General features: G+C 44.1%; 2 protein-coding genes across 2 annotated transcripts; one reads left to right on the top strand and one right to left on the bottom strand.

Annotated features, from left to right (window-relative positions):
* Positions 1–8,741: 8,741 nt before the first annotated feature.
* Positions 8,742–13,671, bottom strand: BBS12 (Bardet-Biedl syndrome 12). Its single transcript, XM_058024335.1, has 2 exons — positions 13,618–13,671; positions 8,742–12,270 (listed from the first exon to the last, which is right to left on the bottom strand). The coding sequence occupies exon 2, from the start codon at positions 12,252–12,254 to the stop codon at positions 10,128–10,130; it is 2,127 nt and encodes a 708-aa protein (XP_057880318.1). The 5' UTR covers positions 12,255–12,270; positions 13,618–13,671; the 3' UTR covers positions 8,742–10,127.
* A 148-nt stretch (positions 13,672–13,819) lies between these two features.
* Positions 13,820–18,444, top strand: LOC131083531 (uncharacterized). The gene is made up of 5 exons (XM_058024319.1): positions 13,820–13,902; positions 15,404–15,559; positions 16,494–16,622; positions 16,722–16,859; positions 17,095–18,444. Exons 1-5 carry the CDS (start codon positions 13,900–13,902, stop codon positions 17,182–17,184), a joined length of 516 nt encoding a protein of 171 aa, XP_057880302.1. The 5' UTR covers positions 13,820–13,899; the 3' UTR covers positions 17,185–18,444.
* Positions 18,445–18,750: the final 306 nt, after the last annotated feature.

The raw sequence follows: 18,750 nt of genomic DNA, 5'->3' as shown, positions 1-18,750 counted from the left end.
GACAAAATTGTTCAGCAATAATTTTAAATATTGTGTCATCATCAATTTCATTTATTTACAGAATTTGTCTACTGGCTTCTCTTTTTCAAGGACTAAAGTTTCCATTTGTTCCTCTTGCAAATACAGCAGTAAATGATCACATAAGCTGTCATTACAAATACTTAGATGATTTAGCTGAAAGAACTTTTACCTCAAGCATGCCCCAAGAGCCATCAGATCCAGTCTGGCTTAAACCAGAAAAATGTTCCTTTAGATAAAAGCAAGAAATGAGAATATATTGAAGATTGTGTTCTAGTTAAGTGTAAAATGATTATGTCTTAACATAATCGACAATAGCCCTTTATTTCAATGAACCCAGATGATAGGAGTTAAATGAGCCATCTCCTGGAACAAGAGGCACATTTCTGTAAGCCATGAATACAGAATTACCTGCCATTATGTCAGAGCTCTAAAAAACACAGCAAGCTCCACACTTGCTCTAAATCCTCCTGAACTCAGTGCCTTGACTGAAACATGGACTTGAGCAATGCCCCATGAGGCATCCCCTCCAAAACCCCACCTGTGGAGAGCATGCAGACCCCCCAGACCTTGCAGTTTGCAGGAGGATAGGTGGTAATTTCTAGAACTGAGATTAATATGATCCTCCACCACAAAGAAAGAAGCAGAACTCATTTTTATTTTCAATGTGGAATTTGTTTTAGAGATGTTTAATTTGTAATTATATCATGCTGGCTCAATGCTTTATTGTGTTGTGGCACTCTTCCCAGAGATCCTCGTGGATGCAGCTTTTAACAATTTCTTTCTGTTTCACAGATGGTCTGCATTTGCCTTTTGCTTTATTTATTATTTTTTAAGAACACTAATTGCAAGATTTAAAAATGAAAACAAAGAGCAATAATGACAATGGAACGGTTTTAGGCTTCAAGTGGTTACTTGTCTCCAAAATTTCTTGTGGAACAGAGCTGCTTCAGATTACTGCAAAGGCTGCAACATAACACTGATCTCTATTTATGGTTTGAAATGTCAGCAATATGTAATTAATGCCCTCAGAATTACATCTGAGCAGGTCACACAGTTCTCACAGGTATCCCTGTTATCAACTGCATCCAACCTCTGCTAACCAACTCACTAAAAAAAATCAAACAAAACAACAGCAACAAAAATGGATGCATGATATTCTCCAGCCTGGCTTTTCCACACTCCAGATAACAGCCGGAAGGGGTCCCAGCCCCAGCTGGTGCTGTTCCCCAGGCAAGCCCCCAGGGTGGCTCTCCCTTCATGCACTTCCTTCCCAGTGACATCTCTTTGATGGGACTGCAAAGTCCTGACTGATTGATTGCAGCAAATCACAAGCAGCCCTAGTTCTCCTCAGAAGCAAACACTGGGCTCTTGATCCCAAATATTCTGTATCTGAGGACGTTGTGGAGCTTGGCTTTAAGCCCCTCACTTTCCTGCCAATTTCAAATGTGATTCAAATCTCAGTTAATTTTCTCATCTGTTGCAGTCATTCTCACAGGACTTTGTTAGAAGCAGAATACAGAAGGGATTGTAAGAAAATTAATTGCGGGAATTTCTAGACCTGGCACTTCCAGAAGGATTTAAGAGGCCAAATCAGATGATGAGGCCATCATCCTAATATTAATCCCTTCCTTCCACACACATTTTTTACCCCTATGAAGAATTCTCTCTTGCCCAGACTTAAAATACAAAAAGCTACTCATGCAGGGACAACCTCCACTGCAGAGGATGTGCTGTTTGACTGCTTTGTCACTGATGAACAGGAAATTACCAGCTAATAAAAGATGGTGACACAGCAAAACAACCCAAGAATAAATCCTAGACCACTTGTGGCTCCTTCCCAGTAAGTCAAATTTCAGTGGAATTTTCACTGCTGTTCTCATCTGACCACAAAGAGAAAGTCAGACCGTAATCAGCAGTGATTTTAAGACAAATAAAAAGAAGTAAATAAATGCAACAAGGAATCCTTCTCCGGCTGCTGGCAACAGCACAGCTACAAAATTATCCTCTGCTTGGGACACTCAAACAGATGGGTGTCACCCAGGTGGAACAGATGACACACTAAACAACAGACAGTCTCTCACTCCATCATATTTGACCCCAAAGTGACAAAGCTCATATTTAAGGAACAAATTACCCTGATCTGTTAGCCATATTATTCTAAGTCATCCCATGTGCATTTGGGGGCCCAGGTACAGAACAGATGGTGTGATGTAAGGGCTTTATCTTCACTGATTTAGCCTAGAGGCATTACAGAAAGGTTAAGTCTGTAGCTGAGCTTCCTACACAAAACAAAACATTTTTGCCCTGTCTGCAAAGCAGATATTTTGTTGTAAAAATACCAAGAGGAGGGAAGATCACAGTTAGTTCCATTCCAAACCAAAACACAAATCTGTACACTGCACTTTATTTCTCCACTGTAAGATTTCCTGTACAGCACAGACAGGCCCCAGAGGATAAGGGACATTTTAAACAGAGCTAGATCAGGTCAGGTAGAAGTGAATGTGAGCCCTGTGGAATTCCTGAGACGTGGAGCCAGGTAACCCTCAAGAGCTGGAGATGATTGGTGGTTTTAAAGGTTGAACATTTCAAAGAGAATGTTTTCCATCAATATCACAAGAGGGAAACAACCGAGACCAAAATAATGTCTCACATCTTTTATTTTGTGTATGAATCAATTGGTCTAAAGGAAATACTACCTTCTTTGACTGGGAGCGTGGAAGAGTTCAGGGATACAGTATGTATTTTTAAAGGAAAACCTAATACACATGTTTGGAAAGGAAAAGGACAAGACTTAAGCTGCTGGCAGTGTTTGCAGACATCCCCAGACTTTTTGAATGGAGGTATTCTTCTGGGGGCTTTCACCTTGTCTGAAGGTTTTGTACTTGTTCCAGGTCTTGCACTGTTTATTACATTTTAGAAAGTCAAGTTATTCTTTCCTACTGCACTGCAAACTAGAACATTACTCTTGCTAATTTTGGGGACTCTAGAGCAAACAGAGCAGGGGAAGAGGCAGACAGATGAAAGCACAATTCTAAAAGGCATTTTAAGTTTCCACTTAAAAAAATAAACCACAACCAAAACAACCTCAACTAAACCAAAGAGGAGAAGGAAGGATTTTCCTCTAACCTGCAGCAATAAAATCTCTTCATTTTTTGCTTGCAATATTAAAAGCATTGCTACAAATCTGCCTGACCCAGCACTGCATCAGCAATACAGGAAATGTGACAAGGGGCAACTTCCAACACTTTTGTCAGACCAAGACAAACAGACAGAGACTCAGCCCTGGAGATTAGTATTAAAGCCATAAATAAAGAGATGGCTTGCAAAGGAAACAATGGCAGATAATGGGGAATTATTTCAAAGAGATGTTAAAAAGAATTAGTGAATCTCCAACCCCTCACACATATACTGTGGCCTCACTTCATTTCCCAGGCATTTGAAAAGACAACATTCCTTCCATCCTGCCAGCTCGGATGTGGAGGAACTGTTCTGCTCCTCTGAGTTTGCACTGTGTGTTGTAGGACTACTCAGAGCTCTGCTTGGCACTTTATAACTGCTGTGGTTTAATCTTCACCCCACATTCCAAAAAAGAGCTACTGTGTTCATTGTCAAAGTTTACTATTACTCTCCAAGACCTACTCTGATATTATCCCTGTGGAGTTCAGACTTGTGGGAATGGTGTATGGCCAAGTGAGAAGGCTTTTAGAGAAATTCCATCAGCTTCATCAGCTTTGCAAATCAAGGAAAATTCCTTTGAGGTGAAGAAACTGTATCTTTGATGACGTCAAACATTCATTCATTCCTACAACAGTTCTGACTCCTGATCCAAGGCCTCCTTTTGTTACATACCACATGAACAGAGTAAAGAGTTTCTTCTCTACAGAGTTTGCAGTTTCAAGATAAGAAACAGATTGACAGAGCTGGATATGCCTGTTTCCAAAGCTCACTGCCCTTCCTATGTGACATTCCCTGCAGGAGGCATCCCTTAACCCAGGGATGGGCTGGGCTTGTAAACCTCATCAAATTCTTCAGTGGATAGCGCGGCTCAGCCAATGGCATCTCTGAGGGAAATGTGCTCATGTCATCCCTCAGCAATGGTTATTGCTACCAGAGCTTCATCTGACAGAGAGTGGCTTTGAATGAAGGCTGCACTCCTTCATTGGCAGTCTTCGGTGTTGCATTTCTTGTCACTAAGAAATATCCAAAAGCCACCCTTTGCCAGTATTTAGAAGGAGGACAATCATGGTTTTGCAAAATTCAGTTTCTCAGGGACCAATCCCCAAAACCAAGGGAAGTTCACTGATGTTTTTAATGAGAAAGGAATTGGTCCCTGTATTAATCCAGGACCCAAATGTGATTTCCACTTCCCCTCCAGTCTCCTGAGAATAACATATCTGGGAAATTACATCTTGTCACACACACATCAGCAAAAGCATCTGGGAATTTCCATTCAAGGTGAGCAAACACAGTTAATTCAAACACATTTAATTCAAGCAGGACCTCTTGGAACAGAAAAAATTCTTTTAAATTAGCTCCTGTATTTTTGGAAGGCCTTTCTTCAGCACTTTAATAATAATAATAATAATAGTAATGTCTGTTTAGTAATGAGATGTGAACAAACAAGAGACACTGGATTTCCTCCAGCTTCTCCTGGCCTTGACACTTCTCTCTTCTTCCACAGTTTCACTGGCCTTATGAATGGCTGTGAGAGGAATTTGGGAAGCTGGAGGCCCTCCTCAAGCTCTGCTGGGAATCTGTCCCAAGTATCCAGCACTGGAGCTGAGATGTGAGAGCAGTTCCCAAATTAGCCACAGTGACTCTGTGTATAGCAATTACTGCTCTGACATTTGGCAACTCTCAGTGCTTTTTCACAGCACTGCTCTTGTGTTTGAGATGTCAATTACAAGCCTCAATAGTTGCACAGCCAGGGTCACAATAAATGGCCATTTTTCAAGTTAACTGCCTGGTACTTCAGATAAACAAAGAGAGATTTGGGCTTCAGCTCCAGTAAAGCTCTCTTACTGCCAATGACATCCAAGTTTCCTGGATGTCCCAGGAAAATGTTTCCATCAGCAACTGTCCCAGCTGAAGAGCTCCAGAAAGCACCAGAGTTTGGGTGGGATGGTTGGGGTGGATATTTAAGCAGTGCTCACATAAACCAAGAGATGAAGACAGTGAGAGGTACTGAGCAATGACTGCCCCTTACCTTGAGCAAGGAGTACTCAGGGAGCTGGAATAATCTCACATTAGCAGGGCTTTGCCAGGTAATTAATCTGATCTAATCAGCATATCTGTATTGCTGCAGGTGTACCAGTTAATTTCCATCAGTGCAGGGGATCACAGACATTAGACTGATATGGAATTACACATGTGGAATTGTGCTCACTCCCCCTAAAACTGGTACAGGCTTATATAGGAGCTGTGACTCAGGCAGAACTGCAAATGCAGGGAGCAGCAGATGGGATACAGGAATTAATACCCCAAACAATTCTTTTCAGTTTACTGGAGGGATCCTTTTTCTACAAGGCTCTTTCGAAAAAAAAAAAAAAAAAACCAAAAACCAACTGATAATAGGTAGCTATTCTATAAAAGGAGGTATTTGGATGGTTTTCTTTGAAATAAACAGGGGGTGAATCAGTTTAGAGTTGTATGACTACACTGTAAATTAATCTTGCTGATTGAGAAACTGTTCTGCTCCAGAATGTGTGAATATATGTACAAATACAATATATATAAACAAAATTTATTTTATACAACTCCTGTGGGGTGATTCTGGCTCTCCAGTCCTGACAAATAAAAAGTTTTTGTTGATTGTTTTTCTTTTGTTTTTAAGTGTAGTCAATGAAAGCAGTGACTCAAATTATACCTTGGAAATAAGTAAGTTCACCAACTGTGTTATTTTCAGTCATCTCTCCAAATCTGCAATGCTGGTTAAATATTTGGTCTCACAACACAGTGGACAACAGTTGTGAACTAAACCCCATTCTACTGATTTCAGCTGGAATAAAACACAGTTGAGGTGAATCTTCCCATTACTTCTAAATCAAAACTGCATGCTATCTTTGCTACTCCTGCAATAATGAAAAAATAATCCTATTGTTTGGAGTAGCACTTGGTCCCCAAGGAAAGAATTCCTTTTGAACTAAACAGTTTTTTGTTTTGAATCTCTGCTAGGCAGGGAAACCAAATACAGCCCTTGATTTCTCTCCTTTCTGATGAGCTCTTTCACCATCTGTGCATGATCATGGCCCAGCCTTTCTTTCCACTCTCTGAGAAAGACTCCTCCCAAACACTTCTCACCATGGGAACACATGGCTGCTGGGAACTCGGGGTTTGATTAAATGTGACATGCAGCCACTCCCCAGGGGTCATCCAGGGCCTGATGTGGAAGGAGAAACTGGGGAATTGCTCTCTCCTTCCATTCTGCATCTCTGCCCCAAAGTGCCCTTGGCCCTACAGAGTTTTCAGGGACACAGTGCAAGAAGCTGAATCCCAGTACTCACAGCAAACCAGCATCGAAATCAGCAGAAGCACGACTGTGGGTGCTCTTCAAAAATCTACAGAAATGGGTATTATGAGCAGAATAAACAGGTAGGAAGCCAGAACAGAGGGGTGTGTTCTTTTTTCCCTCCTACTATTCAGTATCAGCCCCAGTCCCTGGTTTGTGCATGCACCTGAGCTGCTCTCCCTCTTCTCTCACCTGGGCTGGAATCGTCCCTGTGGACATTAGTTCTTGGAGCAACATTATCTGTAAAGAAAAAGCCCTTTAAGACTGCAGATCTATTCATGCTTGGTTAGAAAAAAAAAAGGCTTGGTCCTGCAGCTTTGCAATAAATGGTTAATTAATACAATGATGCTGGTGGCAGGTGGAGGAATTAAATGTGTAATTTTTAGATTTTTCAAATTATGTCATACAAAGTATGCTCTGACTGTGCTGGTGTGGAGTTATCTCGGAAGGACTGCTGATCTGCAGAGAGAGAGAGATAAAAGTGGGTAAAACAAATCTTCAGGCTTGTAATGGGCCTCTGTTACTGCCAGAAGTGCCTGTTGTTCACAGCAGTCCTGGCAATTCAGCTGGTTCCAGAACAGCAAGTCCATTCTGGAAGCAGCAGCTCAGCCCCATTTGAGTTTGGCACTTTCATGTAACAGGGAATTTACACAGGAGTTTTATAGAGATCACACACAAACAAAAAGATACAAAAAACCCCAAACAGTTACAAGACATTTCATTCACTTGATACCTGGTGATGTTGGTTCAGCTCCTGTGGATGTTGGTTATGGGAAGCCAAGCTGCTTTGCATGGAAGATCACTTCTTCCCAATCTTCAGAAGGACTTTTTGCTGGCAGTGTGACTGATGGGATGACTCAGGCCTGCAGTCACCTCATTCTTGTGAGCAGAGCTGAAAATCTCTTGTCACTCCATAACTTTTCTCCTAGATTCAATGTTCCTCTCCAACTCCCTCCTCTAAGAAAAAGGAAAATGTTCTCCCAGCCTCTCCATCAGCCCTGGCCTAGGGTATCTAAAGGAGTTCAGTGCAAACAGACAGTCTTAACAGTTTTCTCCTCACCCTCCCAGAGTCACTCCTCTCCTGCCTGGGGAGCACTGTAGGGACACACAGTCTCCCACACTTCCCAGCTCCCATTTTCAGCACACCTGGCAGCAGGCAAACTCTCAGGTGCCTCCTGACAGCCACTGATCACTGGTCCATGTCCCTTACATGGACAGAATTGGCAGGGGGCTGTGCCCTCCAGGCTGGCTCAGCTTGGGACAAGGGTCTGGTTGCTATGAATTACGAGACCTCTCCTACATTTCAGGATATCCTCAAGGTACAGATCCATAAATTCTTTTTTTTATAAAGAGAAATATGAAATACAATGCCATCAGCCCCCAACAGAAGGTGGAGTGAGATGGCAATGATGATACTGGGATGCAAGGGAGAAACAAGGCACCTGACTGGGACTTGGTTCCAGTGGGGAGCAAGATGTGCCAACTCCTGAATCTCAGCCATTTCCCAATTTCCCGAGCACATCACATGTGAAAGCTTAGCTCTGCCATCACACCATGCTCTACACAAACAGTCTTTGTGTCCAGAGGAGGAGCCTCTGCCTGGCAGGAGCTGTGGCAGATGTTGAAATCATTTCTGTGCCGAGCGCCATGGCACACAGGCGCGGGATCTCCACTCCATGGTGCAGAGAGCTTTGGGAGACCTGGGGCTGAGGGAGCCACAGCAGAATGTTGTATCCCAAATTTCAAGAGAGGATGCCTTGAGGAGAGCTTGCATGGCAATCTTCTGTGCACATCAGACAGAATTTTAAGTAACCCAGGATACAGGATGTACCCAGTTTATAAATGGTTCCATTTCATTGGCCTGTACAAAAACAGGCATTAATTAATCCAAATGTAACATCTGACAGCTTTTTTGAAAACCTCTTGTCCTGGTTTGGCATCACAACATTTAAATATATCATGATGTGCTTTTCAAAAGCCTGATTGGAAAAATTACATCATTTTGGACTTTCTCAACATTTGGTGCGTCAGCTCCCAGTGCCTAAGAGTCCCATAAATAGATGTTGGAGCACCTCAATACAATTGCTGTCTGCAGCTTTTCCATAACACACTTCACTCTATTATTCAAATAAAGTCCAAGTGGAGCTTTCCCTGGGAACAGGGGTTATGCAATGCTCAGTACAGGAGGCTCGAGAAAAACAGTGTAAAGCCCAACATGAGCTGCAAACACTTGCAGAGCAGCAGAGTCTGTTTATATTTATTTATGTGCTGTGCTTCCATTTCATTCTCACTTAACAGCCCCAGCTCCTTTTGTCTCTTTTGATCTACCAGACTCTTTCTCACAGCTTGGTACATCAAGAATGTGGCCCAGAAGCTACATAATAAATTGCCAACCTTCTAATAATGAAAATAAAAATTGCAGGATGATCAAAACTGTACTCTAACGAGATCCTTATGCTACTAGGAACTACTGTTCCAACTTAAAATTGTAAGCCCCTACAGTATTTTGCCAAAATCCACCAAATTCTGGGATCTGACAGAAAACCAGAATATTTAGTTTCAGGTCAAAGACGTAACATGACTTTACTACAGATACTCCCAATAAGCATCTAAACCTTATTTGTGGATGAATTTTATTATCTGTGCTGCCAGCCATGAGCATTTTCATGAGAAAGCTCTTGAATGCAAGGATTCTCTTTAGCATCACCATTTCCATTCGTTTTCCATTCTATTTTCACCAGACTGGTGAGACATTTCACTTTCAGCGTGACTCAGAATGCCAAGTTCAGAAAAAAAATATCTCCATAGTTACACACCTCTCTGTTGCAATGAAGTGCCAGCTCTCCATGCCCAGCTTTCAAACTGTCAGTGCTGTAACACAGCAAAAATGCCGTGCCTCAGTCACCAGGAGAGATTTAGTTGTTAGCCAGCACTGAAAACTAACAGCAACATTTTCCTCTCTGCAAGGACAGCTGAAAGACCCCATGGAAATGATCTAAAAATCCAGTTGGGAAGGTAAAGGAAAATTTTGTGTAGAGATGCATCCAGTCTGTAATACCAAAAGGAAGGATTCAGCCTGAATTGGTCAAAACCAGGGAAATTCCAGAGGGTCTACATTAGGAAATCAGAGATGTATGGACCATATAAATATGCAAAAATAGAATCTATAAATACAAACTCTCAGTATAAAATGTAACACTCACATTATTTCAAGTTTAACTCTTATGTTTGCAATGTACAGAAATTAAGAAAAAGGTATTAATTAAGAAATAATTACAAATATTCTTTCATTTAACACAAGTACAGCAATATAATGTAAGAGATCTCCACCTTTCTTCAGAAGACATTAGGGGACATCAACACAGGCAATACCATTAGCTAGAAATGCATGGCCTGGGTTAGAGATAAACCCACAAGTGGTTTTTTGTTTGTTATTTAATTCTCATTTCTAGAAATAAGAAATCACTTTGTGACTGTCTCTCATTCTGACTTCTGCTGTTACATTCTAAAGTCACAATCACACCTCACTGTTTGCTTTATAAAAAGACATGTAGGTTGCACCCAGCCTTCTCCCACGGACTTACAAATCCTCAAAATCCTATAAAAACATAAATTCGCTTGACACAGGTGAGTTCAGGATCTGATGCCCTCTGGGGCCTGTGACAATTTCGACATCAGTCTGAAGCACCAGCAGCACCAGGTCCAGAGCTCTCCTCCAGGCCTCCGTCTTGGCTGCAACGTTATCACAAACCCTTAAACCTGTGACCTGCTCAGGGACGGGTTCAGAGCCACTCCCGAGCACTCCCCCTCTCCTAAACTGTTCCAAAATGTAAGCTGAGGGAGAGCCACAGGCCGCTGCTTTTTGGAGGTGACGATCCACGGAGGCACCTGCTTCCAGCTCCGAGCCGGCCCTCGCAGTGTTCCGCAGGAGCACGGCCAGGTACCGCCTCCAGCCGCTCGCCAGTGCCTGGAGCACAATGGGTTTATGCTCTGCCAGCCAGGGACTGGGGAGCTCTCTCGCAGCTCTGTCGCTTCCCGGCCGCCCGGGCTGCTCTGCCAGCGCCTGGATGTGACTGAGGCACAAGAGCTCCACCGCACCGCCCCCAGGGAAAACCTTGCCGTCCTTCAGAGCGTGATGGAGCCGATACAGCAAAGTCCAGAACTGGTCCTCGAGGAGCTGCGCCTTGCAAGGCAGGGCAGTGGTGAGCACGGCCGTGAGCAGCGCGATGCCTCCCGCGCTGATCCGCGCCGGCAGCAGCTCGCCCAGATCCACCGCACGCCCATCGCTGCTCTTCCACAGCTCCGCCCAGGCCCCGCTCCCGACGGAGGCAGCGTTCAGCTGGCTCAGGTACGTCACTGCCCGGGCACCGGTGGCTGCCCCGAAGGCACGCAGCACATCCCGGGCCACGCAGCCAACTACCAATATCCTGCTGGCCGTGCACCTCTCCATCAAGTTCTTGCACACGTTTCCTTTGACCAAAACCAGGTTTACTTCAAAGCTCATCAGAATATCCAACGTTGTGCTTAGCCACGCATCTCCTGCCCATCCCTGTGGACTGGGATGCTCCAAGATGGTCCTTACATTAGGTGGTCTGTTAAACCCTAAGTGTCGGTACCCCTCCATGAGGTCACCATCCATCAGCAGAACGCGGAGGGGTTTGTCTGCAAAGTGTTTGATGACTGAGGCTTGCTCTGGTGACACCAAGGTGACAAAGCCTGGGGAGACACAGGAATAGCTCTCGGGCAGGCCCAGCACACAGCACGTCACAATCTCTGCAATATTAATCTGGGAATTGCCACTGCCCTCTGCTCTCTCTTGCTGATAGGCAGCAATGCTTTGTAGCAGCTTCACGCTGCTCTGGTTTCCGTGGCTCAGAGCCACTGCCAGGTGTCCTAAACCACAACACCCACACACATCTGCTGGTGGTCCTGAAAGGTGTCCCTGAAAACTTCCCTGCTGACTTGCAGAAGGGCCTTTCCCTAGAGTGCTGAAGTGTCTGCTGTGGGTTAACTTCTGTGTGATACAGCTGGAAGCAGTACCAGCACTTCCAGACAGCGCAGGTGAACTTTTGTCACCCGCTGCCTTGACAAATGAAGCCACTGAACCAAAGCCAGCCAAGGGTGAAACCAGGAGCTTGTTAAAATTACAATCATCTCCTTGATGGGAACAAGAATTTATTGGGATTACTTCTTCTGTTGCAGAAATATCTCTCTGAAAACACAGCAAATCCCAAGGATTTGTAAGAGCATCACGTCCAGCTTGGCCAGTTTTGCTTTCAGAAGCCTTTGGCCTAACTCTGCTAGAACACAGCTCTTTCTTCACATCATGTGTTGGTATCTGAAGACACTGGACTCTCTCACAGCAGGAGTTCAACCCCTCAGACATCACAGACACTATAGCTGGAACAGGAACGTTCTGCTGGAGGCACTCCACCACAGCACTGCTCCACGCTCCAACCAGGAACAACAGGGTGCTCATCCCCGTCTTAAACTCCTTCTTCTGGGCCTGAATGCTCTCGTTGAGAAGCTGCCCAACAGCACTTGTCAAATCCAAACTTTCCAGCAGCCTAACAGCAGAACAAATCAATGTGCTCTGCTTGGTGATTTCATCCACAATGAATTTATGTGATTTCACTGGCCCCAGGAATGTTCTCCCAGTGGATGCTAAGGCTGAGAGTTGCTGGAGTCCAATGTGTCTCCTGGCATTCACATCCCTGAAAGCCATGGGCAGTGGGCAGCATCTGTGAACAGATGACAAATTACTGCCGCATCCTCACAGCACACCAGAGCACAAATCACAAAAAATTAATTTAACAATGTACCCCTGAACATGGCTTTCTTCCATATCAACCTTTCTTACTGTGTGTTTATTTTGAGAAATCAGTGGGCAGAGTTGCTGAAATGGGGCACTGTTAAAATACCATGGAATTGTTTCTGGCTGGCAGATAGTAAAGAGCTGTTAACTCCCACGATTTCTTACACTTCTGGCATGCAGGCTGTGTGGAACTACCACCTCCTCCTGCCCTAATGTCCGGAATTTCAGTTATTTGCCTGACTGAGGGCAAAAGTTCATTAGAGCAGAATGGACAAATTACATGCCAAATTCAAGAGCTCTGTGTGGATCCTTCTTGGTAACAACAGTCATGCCATGCTGACTTTAACCTTCAAGTCTGGGAAAACATATTTTATTCCAAATTCTGTTTAGTCCAACTAACATGCATGAATTCTTCATTAAGCAAAATGAAAGCAATGCCACTTCTTTGTAACTTACAAACTGCTGAGACTTTAAAGTTTTGACCAACTATTCATTCTTAGCACATCAAAAAGAAATCTTTCACTCAAAATCTCTTCCACACCATGGTCCTGTGGCAGATGCAGATTAAAATAAAGCTCCCTTTTTGAATAACAAAGTATACACAGCAAGAATTGAGAACCCTGAGTCCTGTAACTCTTATGCTCAGATTCACATCACAGAATCACAGAATGGTCTGGGTGGGAAGCGACCTTTAAGATCACCCAGTTTCAATCCCCTGCCATGGGCAGGATCATCTTCCACCAGACCAGGTTGCTCAGAGCCACATCTGACCTGGCATTCACCGCTTCCAGGGATGGGGCATCCACAGCTTCTCTGGGCAGCCTGTTCCCGTCCGTCACCCCCCTCACAATAAAGATTTCTTCCTAATATCCAATCTAAATCGACTGTCTGTCAGTTTGAACCCATCCTCCCTTGTCCCATCACTATATGCCCTTGTAAATAGTCCTGCCCCATCTTTCCTGTAAGTTCCCTTCAGGTACTGGAATTTATTCCTATCATTTATTCCAGCTCCCTAAAGGCCCCTTTGCGTAGCTATTCCCAATCGAAAAAGCTTTTTTTTTTTTTTTTTTTTTTCTCCCCATCCCACACAGCGAAAGTCCGCTTGAATATTATGTTCTACTATCGCTAGGGAGAGGAAGCGCGTCCCGGCCCGCCCGCTCCACACGGCCGGGGGGAAGCCGCCCGGAGCGGACACACCGGAACTGCACTGGCGGCGGCCTGGCCGCTTCCTGCGGCCCGGAGGGTGCCCGGCGGGCCGGTGCGGGTGTCTCACCGGAGGGGCCGCGCTCCCGCCGCTTCCCTGGACACGGAGTTGCCTGGACACGGCCGCCGCTCCCTCAGGCTCCCCGCGGGCGGGCCCGCCCTCGCGCTCCCTCAGCTGTCCCTCACGGGCACGCCGCGCTCTCATTGGCCGGCGCCGTGAGGGGGGGCGGCTTCCCGCCCTCGTTCCGCCCGCTCATTGGCCGGCTGGGCGGCGCGTGCCGGCTGCGCGCGGCGGTGCGGAGCTCCCGTCTCGTCCCGCCCGGTGCCAGCCCGGAGCGGCGTTCCCGGCCGGATGGTGAGCGCGCCCTCCCCGCCGCGGGCTCCCTTCCCACCGCCGCCTCCCCCGAGCCCCTCCGCCCCCTCCCGCCGCAAACCCCCTTCAGGTTCCACCCCTGCCCAGGCCGTCGCTGCTGCCCGGTTACCTCGCACAGCGCACCCCGGAAAGGCCCCCTACTCCAACGGGAAAAACGCGCCCGGAAAAACACCGGGATTCGCAAAACACGTCACCGGCTCTCGGCGTGCCTGGTTCTCTTGGCACAGCTCACAGACCGCAGCTCAGCGTTCGGCCCCGGCAGCCTTGTCGGAATGGCACCGGCCAGGCCCGGAGGTGGAACCTGAAAGGGATTTATTTGTACGAGTCAGATGTGAAATAAATGGAACAGTAAGACTCCGGAGCCAGGAAAAGGTCTCGTGTGGCTTCTTCCCAGTGCAGCATATAAAAGTAAAAGTCTGATTCGTGTGTTAATAGCAGCACAGGGAAGTCAGGGGTGAGCCAGACAAATGGCTTTGCAGTCCGGCCTGGGAGGGACAAATCACGTTGGAAAACGAAATTTCATTAACAAATAGAAGAAAATGGAATCTTATTAGTTAAAAGAGAGATCCCAACCCTAAACACGTTAACAATTCAGCAGAGGCAAGCCACTGGTCAGCAGTAACTAGGTAACAAATCCCTTGCCTTGTGCTTGTTTTATTTACTTCTGTAAAGCCTAGCCACTTGGAGCTGGGGGTGGGAGGGACTGCCTTTCCTTCCACAATCCTGTGCAGATTGGACTGCAGGACGAAAATCTGTCTGCTGCTGATTTAAAACCAAAACTATACTTGAGGAAGGAGTTTTTCCCTGCTGTATGGGTGGGTGGGACACTCTGTCCTGCACTGGCTTACACCAGAGGCAGAAAATGTCTCGGAAGTGTCCTGGATAATGATGCACCAGCTCAGCACAAGCAGATTAGTTCTCCTTATGGGACAGATCGTCTGTTATCTCACTTTCCCACTGGATGTTGCTGCTTGATCCCACATCTACTCGATGGATAGGCAGCCTGGAGCCACACAGCTCCCTTTACACTTGTTTCCCACAGGAGTGGCTGATTTTGAGTCTTATTTACAGCCAAGACCCTAAGCAGCCACCCTCCTTAGCTGTGAGGATGCTGTACTCATGTTTCACATAAACCTGCAGGAAAGGCAACTGGCAGGAGGTGCAGAGGGTCATGGTCACATCAGTGAGTCTCCATTTTCAGGCTGTCCACCTGGATTTTTGGCATTATTCCTTGAATTGATAATACTTCAGTTTAAAACAGAAAACAGGAAGGCCAAATCCACATTCCCCAGAAACAAAATCTCTTTTTTTCTTTCTACAGCAACCTAAGGAAATTGACCTAGAGACTCAATGTCTATCATTGGCAGCAAGGAAATGTCTCTCACCTCTACTGTATTACTGTTCTCATTTATAATTAAGTGTATTTGAAATTCTCCCAGGAAGGTGCTGTTGCTTATCTGTTCTCTCCCTTCACTTTCTGAAGGCATCCAACTATAGAAAACCTGGCTTAGGTACAGCCCAGAGGAAGAAAAGTGGCTTGAAACCTGAACTTACAGAAGAGCAAAAGCAGGAGATCAGAGAAGCTTTTGATTTGTTTGACACTGATGGATCTGGAAGCATTGACATAAAAGAACTGAAGGTTTTCAAACTTTTTTTTCTTTTTCCTCTGAGATGAAAATATCTTTGATCTCAAAATTGTAGCTGCATTTTCTGTTTGTCCAACCCTATTTTAAAGCAGTTTTTGGAGTACAAGGAAGAGTAATGGCTTGCTGTCATGACTGAATTTGGGGTGCACTCTGCATGTAATGCATGAAGCAGACAGGCTTCTCTGTGTGGCTGTTTAAATCTGACAGCTTTGAGCTTTAGAGAAACTAAACAGTTTCAGGTTTCATGACTAAGGTGCTTGTTCCTGGGAAGTAGACTTTTGTTGTTCTGGGATGAGTATCAGAGTATCAAATATTTACTTCACCTGAGAACTAAACACAGATTTCGTATGCATTCAGGAAAGTTACAACCATATTCGCATATATGTAATCCAAAAAATACCTGGTTTTTAATTTAAAAAAGAACAAAAAAGAGATCTGAGTTGTGTTTCAGTTACAACTCAGGCAGTGTGTGTGCACTTGCACACATACAGTAGTACAAGGGGAAGATGAATATCAGTTGTCTCCCTGTGATTTTATGTGTTTGATTTTTTTGTAAGCATGAACACTTTAAATTTACTTACCTCCTTTACCTTGATTTCTTACATACACTCTGCTCAATTTCTGCATGAGAAACCTCAATTTCTGTAAACCTCAATTTCTGAAATCTCAATTTCTGTAACCTGAAAATTACCTCTGCCTGATATAAACAATGGATTTCCACTACTATATAGGAAAAACAACACCATAAAAAATCAAACCAACACTATTACTGTTCAGCAAGATGAAAGAAGATGGTAGAGGACACCAAGGTGTTTCCATGGTTGTGACTATAGTTCTGGACAAGGAAATGAAACCGGCTTTAGCTCAGCTCTTACCCCAAAATTCTGGTGGCCTCCTAACAGAATTGGTTTTGCTGTTTTGGCACAGGTTGCAATGCGTGCCTTAGGCTTTGAGCCAAAGAAGGAAGAGATTAAGAAGATGATAGCAGACATTGACAAGGAAGGAAGTGGCACCATCAGCTTTGAAGACTTTTTAGCTATGATGACACAAAAAATGGTAGGAACTCTTAGCAGAAGTTCTTGTGGCAGCATAAGAGAAAGGGACATCTCAGTGTCAGGGGTTTTCTGATTAACATATGCTTTACTCTTGGTTTAGAGCGAAAAGGATTCAAAAGAAGAAATCCTGAAAGCTTTCAGATTATTTGATGATGATGGCACAGGAAAAATCTCATTCAAAAACTTGAAAAGGGTTGCCAAGGAGCTGGGAGAAAATTTAACAGATGAAGAACTTCAGGTAAATTCTGATTTGCCAGAGCTTTACTAACAGGCACAGACCATTCCTGTAGCTCCCAGGGACTGGGTGGGAATTTACTCCTATTTCAGAAGGGCTGAGAGATCAGAAATATGAAAAGCAGTCAAATCCATTGTTGTTTTCACATGATGTGCCTCTGATTTATTGCTGTTTTAATGAGTGGATTGTGTTGTGTTTAGAGTCCAGTGCCTGATGAAATGTACACTGTGTTTTATAGGAAATGATTGATGAAGCTGATCGAGATGGAGATGGGGAAGTAAGCGAGCAAGAATTTTTGAGAATCATGAAGAAAACTAGCTTATACTAATATTTGTTGCCTTGCTATACAACTGGGCCAAAAGATAACCTGGAAAAGGTTTAAAAACTGGGCTTGTGCCTTCTGCATGTTTTCTGCCACGTGAACAAAGTCTGAAAGGGCAGATTTTTTGGTTTATTTCTCTTTTTCAACAAAGATAATTGGGGAAGGAGGGCTGCAGTACCCAATACTGCCAAAATGAGATACTGCAGAAGTCAAGGAAGATACTGCAAGGCAGGGTCCCTTCCCCTCTACCATAACAACTTCCCTGATTGCCATTTTGGATAAAAACTGCTGTGTTTTACTATTTAACTAAAAGATACTTCACTTCAGATGTGAAGATGCCCACTGCTGCTGGGAAAGGCTACTTTGCCTTTTCTAAGGTTACTGATTGAAGGGACAAGCACAGTATTTTTTATTCCTTTGAAGGTTTTTTAGGTTATCTTTTGGTATTTGTCTCCTGTTGTTTATTTCCACGAAAGACTCTAAAATTAATTGTATATTCGTCTGTATTTCTGTATGAAACACTGTTTTCCTATGGCAAGTTGTTTTTGGATTTAATGGAAAGCAAATGTAGATTTGGCTCTTCCTTTGGAGCTCTGTGCTATCCATAGATGTTTTTGTGTTTAGCTGATCACCTGAAACCAGAATGAAACTTGAATGTAACCTGCTTGGGTGACCAAAGTTTATTGTTTATAACCAGGCAACACCTTGTGCCATTGTTCTTACTCCCCAGACATCCCCAGAGCTTCTGTTATTCCAGGATTTCAGGTACCTAAAAAGTTCAGTTCCATGGTGCAGGAGAGTAAATTTTGTCTTGCTGACAGTTGCACTGCAGAGAGGATTTGCATCTGAAGTGAAAAAGTAGCTCACCATGGACATCTGTGGAGCACTGAATATTTTAAATCCATGCAGTCCAAATCCAAATTTTGCACATCACAGGTTTTGGGGTGGTTTTTTTTTTAGTAGTACCTTCATTTTCTTCAGTATTTCTTTCATATACTGTCAATCCAGGACTAATTGGAGAGTCACATTTCCTTCTGAATTCTAGAGCAGTGACACACAGCCTGCTATGTGATTATGTTGCACTGCAGGAGGGTTTATCCTGTATAGACAATCAGCTTCAAAACTTTCAAATCCTGTAAAACTTCAGAGGCCTGAGAAGTCCCCTGTTAACATGGTGGCTGTAGATGTAATCTGTAGTACTGCAAGTGTTTTAAAATGTCTTACCTTTGTATAAGTGTGAAATAAAACTGTTTTGCAAGTTAAGAAGTTTTTGTGTTTATTCTCTTTTTTCCTTAATTATTTTAAAGTCTTAAATGGTTCAACAAGCCCATTTTCACTTTCATTTATCTCTTCTTTCTAAGAGAGGAATTCTTAGGTGCAGTAGTCTGTCACGTAATTCCTCTTCCACTCTGCTGACTAAAAGTTTCTAGCACTAACCACATATATTCAGAAAGGGAAATTTGAAGTTCTAGTTGATTATGGGGAATCCCAGAGCCTATTAAGAGTGACTGTACTTTTTTTATGCTGCCACAGGAAGAGATTGATGACTGTGGTTTACCTATGATGCATGTC

The sequence above is a fragment of the Melospiza georgiana genome, chromosome 5 (assembly GCF_028018845.1).
Source record: "Melospiza georgiana isolate bMelGeo1 chromosome 5, bMelGeo1.pri, whole genome shotgun sequence".
Lineage (NCBI taxonomy): Eukaryota > Metazoa > Chordata > Aves > Passeriformes > Passerellidae > Melospiza > Melospiza georgiana.
Note: the sequence above shows the minus strand (reverse complement) of the source record. Positions and strands in the feature narration are given on the sequence as shown.